We start from the raw sequence: 6,311 nt of genomic DNA, 5'->3' as shown, positions 1-6,311 counted from the left end.
GTCATTTCTTTTGTAAGTGAATTTTTCATGTGTCTTCGATCGACGGTCGAATTGTGGGACACTGCGTGATTTGAAAAGATTATTGGAGTATAAAAGTAATATACTGGATAGGAATTCGCATAAGGAGTGTAATGGCCACGAATTGAGGCATCATCATTAGGAAGAGGAGTAAAAGGGTGAAGAGGCATGACACGTGAATATGACAACAAAAACAAATTTGAGATTCTTTATTTTTATTTATTTACAAATTGCTTCTCCAAAAAATATTTTGAATTTAAATGTAATAAATGTGTAATAAAACATATTAATTCTAAACAAATTACAAATACATAATTAGCAGTTAAAAAATATATATAAATGTTAATCTTGACGTTCTAAATCAGCGGTTCTCAACCGTGGTCCCCGGGGACCACTAGTGGTCCCCAGAAAATTTTTAGTGGTCCCCAGGAATTTTCGAAAAATAAAAATATATTAAAGTTAAAACTAATTGTACAATTAAGTATAAATCAAAAACATTGAAATTAATCAAGCGGTTCTCAATCGTGGTCCCCAGAAAATTTTTAGTGGTCCCCAGGAATTTTCGAAAAATAACAATATATTAAATTTAAAACTAATTGTACAATTAAGTATAAATCAAAAACATTGAAATTAATCTGATTTGATTAGCGTGGTTTATCATTCTAGTTATGGTTAACAAGAATCGTCGTCTTTGGTCGGATTCTTACGTGCAATTTGGATTCACTAAATTCATCGCCCCAAATAATGAAATAAAGGCAAAATGCATGATTTGCCATAAAATTTTGGGAAACAATTCACTGAAACCTTCTCAACTTAGGCGCCACAAAGAGTCTGTACACCCAGAAAATTCTTCCTCACATGAATATTTTAAAGTCAAAAGAACGAAGTTTGATTTACAGCCAAAGCTTGAGTGGTTTAATAAATCTCAAGATAAACCGAGATTAGAAGCATCATATGCTGTAATTTTAATTTATATCTAAAACAAATATGTCTCAATGATTATCGCAAAAAACAAAGCTGCACATAATTCTGGTGAAAAGTTAATCAAACCAGCGGCTTTTGAAATGGCTCGAATTTTGTTTGGTCCGGATGCAGTTACCAAACTTAAGGACATACCATTATCCAACGATTCAATTTCCCGTAGAATTTCAGAATTGTCATCCGATATCCTGAAGCAATTAATTGAAAGAATCAATAAAAGTAAATGCAGAATAAGTATTCAATTGGACGAGTCAACTGACATTTCTAACGTCTGTCAGCTTGTGTCCTATGTTCGCTTTGTTGATGATGAGAATATTATTGATGAGTTTTTATTTTGTTTGGAGATGGATGGACACACTCGTGGAGAGGACATCTTTAATATTTTTGACAATTTTATGAAGACGAATAAAATCCAATGGGATAAAGTTGGATCTATATGTACTGATGGTGCACCTGCGATGATTGGTCATCAATCTGGACTTGTTACTCGTATTAAGGATTTGGTTCCTGATATTGTTACAAGACATTGTGCATTGCACAAATATGCACTTTGTTCAAAAACTATGTGTTCGTCGTTAAGAGAAACACTAAACACTATTGTAAAAGTGATAAACTATATTCGATCTCGACCACTTAATCATCGAATTTTCCAAACTCTTTGTGAAGAGTTAGGAAGTGATCATTCTATACTACTTTATCATTCTGAAATTAGGTGGCTTTCAAGGGGGAAAATCCTTTCGAGAATTTGTGAACTTTCCCCTGCGATCTCTTTGTTTTTGCGTGATAATATGCAGCATGATTGGGCCGATCAATTCGATGATTTTACTTTTAAATCGAAAATGTACTATCTTGCCGATTTTTTTAACATTTTAAATGAGTTTAATTTGTCAATGCAGGGTAAAATTTTTATTAATTTATTTAAAGGTCTTTATATATCAATTGTCGAGGTCAATCAAATAATAATGGCTTTTAAAAAAAAGTTATTATTGTGGATAATGAAAATAAAAAAAGGAATAACATCAATGTTCCCAATGCTTGAATATCATCTCGGACACAACCCACCGGATAATGTTCTTCTAAGTCTGATAATCAAACATCTGGAAAATCTCAAGACAAAATTTGATGATTATTTTCCTGTTGAAGACCCAATTCCAAACTGGATCGTTCAACCTTTCTTGACCTCATTTAAAGAATATCAGGAACTCAATTTTCAGCAGAGCTTGATTGAACTTCAATGTAATCAGTCTGCTCAGATTATTTTCAAATGTACTTCATTATTAGATTTTTGGTATTCTCATTAATAATTACTTTTTATTGTTAGGTGTCAGATGGCGAAAGAATTCCCCATTTTGAGTAAAACTGCATTGGAATCAATACTTGCATTCCCCACTACTTATCACTGTGAAATGGCGATGTCGTGTCTGACTTTTCTAAAAACAAAATATAGAAATAGACTACGGGTACAAGATGATATGCGAGTAGCTTTGTCGAACATAGAGCCTGATATAAGTAAAATTATTCTGAACAAACAAGATCAGAAATCTCACTAAATTACTATTAAATTTTCTGTTATTTTCATAATGTTCATGTTATTTTTATAATAAATGTCTAAACCTGGCCCTGACGAGGCCAAAAATTGTGCGCTAATACCAAAAAATGTTTATTTTATTTAAGGTGGTCCCCACAAAATTTTATAGTGCAAAAATGGTCCCCAGTCTAAAAAAGGTTGAGAACCGCTGTTCTAAATTCATTTCTGTATTCAGAAATCTCATCAGATTTTCCTAGAGAGAGTTATGAATTCTGTCCTTGATTTCTTTAGGAAGGTCTGAGGAGAAAACCGAGGTGATTTTCGAACTCAGAAGCAAATTTTAGTTAATTTAGTTATAAATTATTATGTTTTAAAGCGATTAATTTGATGGTTGTTAATTGTTTCTAGTGGGTGCAACACGTGCGATGGCATTCAGGGTCAACTTCGGATCTATTTGAGTCCCCTATTGTAATATATCAAACCGCAAGTATCTTACTCAATTTGATCAAATACGTCAACAAAATTTACCTTAGTGGCAAGAAACATAATGAATCACTTCTAAAATAATAGCGTTCTTATTTAAATCTATAAATTCGTTTTTATTTTCACCAAAAATAAACTCGAAATCTCCACTTGTGTGCAACCAATCGACCTGATTTTTCCAGGACAACTGCCTCCCTTGATGGTCTACTATATTAACTTGTTCAACCTCCTCTAAACCTTTTTACTATCTCAAACTAAGGAACCATGTAAGATCTAACTTAAGATGTTAGACTTACAATGTAAATAAGAAAATAAATTAATAAATTAAAAATATTGTTATATATCAATTTTGATGTTTTATGAACGTTTTTGCATGCAAAACTGGAGTCAGACGTTCCTAGATCTTAGTTTCTTTATAGGCTACTACAATGTATGCTAATGGCCTGCCCATAAGGACCCTTCTAGAAGAGGCCTGGAATTATGCAGTTTATTGATAAAATCTCTAGAATACATTAACAATTCCCTAAACATATTATAAATTAGTTGATTAACAAATTTGAAAACCTGAACTGTCTGAACTTTACATATTTCTAACTAAAAATGAGTCTTTATTTCCCGACAAAACACCCCTTAGATCTCCATTTGTGTGCAACCAATCGACCTGATTTTTCCAGGACTTCCTAAAAAGCTTCAAAAAACAGACGTTGAAATTTTATTGCATCTTGTTGAGTGCGATCCAAAAAAAATCTTCTAACACGTTGAGGAATGAAATAAACCATTTAACTGGTAAGAGTGTCTGTAGAAAGACAATTGGAACTTATTTAAATTCCAATTTTCTCTTCGGAAAAGTATGTCAACGTAAACCGTTGCTTTCTAAAAAAACATAATACAAAGATATGAATTGTCAAAAATTATTATTCGGATGAACAATGACGCATGGAAAAATATTATTTTCACTGATGAAGCATCTTTTCAGATTTTTTATACTAAAAAAGGCAATAAAGTTATCGAAAAAAAGTTCAAGTTATGAATTGAGCCATATTACGCCGACAGTAAAATTTGGTGGAGGCAGTGTTATGGTTTGGGGCTGTATCTCCTATCAAGGAGTGGGCAATTTGTTTTTGATAATGGAACCCTCAATTCCGCTAAATATATAAATGTTATAACGAATAATTTGTTCGTTTCGGCGCGAAAAATGGGACTAAATCAGTTCACTTTCCAACAAGATTTGGCGCCCTGTCATCAATCTGCATTGACAACCAAGTTTTTTGAAGAAAATAAAGTTCCAATTCTTGATTGAGCTCCGCAATCTCCAGACATGAACCCAATGGAACATGTTTAGAGCATGATGAAGCAGAAGTATTCTTTAGATCCTGCAAAAAATAAACTGGATCTGGAAGTCAAATTAACAAAAATTTAGAACAAATTGCCGTCTGAAAGTATTCATAAGTTAATTGATAGCATGCTTAAAGGTCATACGAGCTATTTATTAATCGAGGATTCCACACAACATATTAACCGTTGATTTTGTTAACTCTTTTTGTTAAAGCCGGTTTTTTATTCACAAGCAAAAATTTAAATTTTTAAAATTTCCGCCGATTATTGAAATTTTTTAAAAGTAAAAAAGATTATACATATAATCAACTTCAAACTCTTTATTTCATTTAGAAAATTAATAGATATACGCCAAAAAAATTATTAACTGCAAAACCGGTTTTTTTCTACCAGCACTGTAGAAACGTATGAAATGGTTGATATGATGGAAGATGGAAGTATTCTCTCCATATAAACATTTTGGAAGATGTGTTAAAATGGGTTTCATTCTCAAGATTGCAAGCATCCATATCTTACTACGATGAACTACAACTATAACAATAAAATACTAAAGAATCAAAATAGTATGTGGATAGAAATAAATTTAATTGAAAAACCCATATTAATAGAGATTAATTAGTTGATAAAGTGAAAACAAATTTCTTCTCTACTCACAAATTTCAGATAGATTCTTGTGAAAGCGTATCTGATCTCTGACCTCCATTCGATTCAGAGAAACGACCGTTTTCTAGAACGTTATCGCGATATTAATTGACTTTCTGAAAATGTCTTGTTTTGTAACGTATAAGCGCGTGCGAACGACGCCCTCGTCCCGTTCTCATCAGAGAGCTTAGGAGTCGGAAGTCGAACGCAACTGGCGACTCAGATTCAGAACTTCCTTCTGAAGCCAGATTCAAGAAATCCCTACTTACGATTTCTTCAGTTTGACGAAGGTATCCTGAATAATTTATTCCAACGTGGACAGGAGATCTTCTCTTTAATTCCACATACAAAGCTTGGAGTGAACACCTTTTGCAAGTTCAATCAATCAATCAATTAAGTTTATTGTAATTAACAGAGAAATAGAAAGTGACAGGAATTAAGGACGGTGATAGGACGAGACTGATGCCAAGGCAACTGAACTCTTCTGAGCTTGCGTCCAATTCATCTGTCGTGAGCCAGAGTTAATAGTGGCTATGTTGCTCAATTGCTCCCTTCTAGCAGGAGCTCTTGCAGCATATCCATATCCACTCCAAGTTTGGTCAGGGATCCTACACAGCGGCGGAAGAATTCCAGTAGTGCATCTCTGTTGTGTAGGTCCTGATCCGAGTGGGGACCTTTTTGTGGCAAAGCTTTGTCACGGTGAGGTTTTGCCTTCTTATGAGGCACAGGCAAGCGGACCACTTCTGAGTTATGGCACTCATTAGTGGTTGTCTTCGAGCTTGTGAGTGTGCTGGGGGCCGGCGACGTCTGAATAGAGACATCGACTTTGGACGGACTTGGGGGAGACCCTTTTGTCCAGACTGATTTTATCGGTTCGGCTTTTACCCAGCGTACTGGGCTTTTAGTCTGTGGCCTCTTCGCAACTTTTGAGGCTGCTGTTGCTGCTTTGGCAGACGGACATCCACCGTAGCACGCCAAGTGCCCAGTGTTCTTGCAGTTAATGCAAGTTTTTGCAGCTGGGACACTTCGCTTGAAGGAAAGATCGTAAAATATAAATTTGCGTTCTTTGGACATGTCGCCAGCTCTGATTCATCAAAGAAAACCATGATGTTAAAAATATTACTGAAAAGAGAAGTCCCGGCCAACCGAGGACTCGATGTGGAGTCTAAGCACTATAGTCAGGAATATGGCAAAGTGTGCTTTTATATTTATCCTATAAATCCACATCGGCGCTGTCAACTGTGTCCAGAGTGTGGTTATCTTGACGATATTCTCTCCACGGGAGGTAATATGCAGGGATTAGCATGGATTCACTTAATGCTGC

The 6,311-nt window shown here is 34.6% G+C and overlaps 1 protein-coding gene across 1 annotated transcript; it reads left to right on the top strand.

Moving 5' to 3' along the window:
- Positions 1-1,013: 1,013 nt before the first annotated feature.
- LOC115230768 (protein ZBED8-like) lies at positions 1,014-2,999 on the top strand. Its single transcript, XM_029800904.1, has 2 exons — positions 1,014-1,666; positions 2,936-2,999. The coding sequence occupies exons 1-2, from the start codon at positions 1,014-1,016 to the stop codon at positions 2,997-2,999; spliced, it is 717 nt and encodes a 238-aa protein (XP_029656764.1).
- The last annotated feature ends 3,312 nt before the right edge of the window (positions 3,000-6,311 follow it).

Source organism: Octopus sinensis, unplaced genomic scaffold (genome assembly GCF_006345805.1).
Source record: "Octopus sinensis unplaced genomic scaffold, ASM634580v1 Contig16348, whole genome shotgun sequence".
NCBI classification, from domain to species: Eukaryota; Metazoa; Mollusca; class Cephalopoda; order Octopoda; family Octopodidae; genus Octopus; species Octopus sinensis.
The sequence above is the reverse complement of the archived record's forward strand: the minus strand, read 5'-3'. Positions and strand labels throughout refer to the sequence as shown.

Excerpts from the sequence above, each read along its gene's own strand:
- LOC115230768 (XM_029800904.1), top strand. The coding sequence starts at position 1,014 with ATGATTATCGCAAAAAACAAAGCTGCACATAATTCTGGTGAAAAGTTA. Across the intron at positions 1,667-2,935 it reads TTCCAAACTCTTTGTGAAGA|TGGGTGCAACACGTGCGATG; the intron begins GTTAGGAAGTGA and ends AATTGTTTCTAG.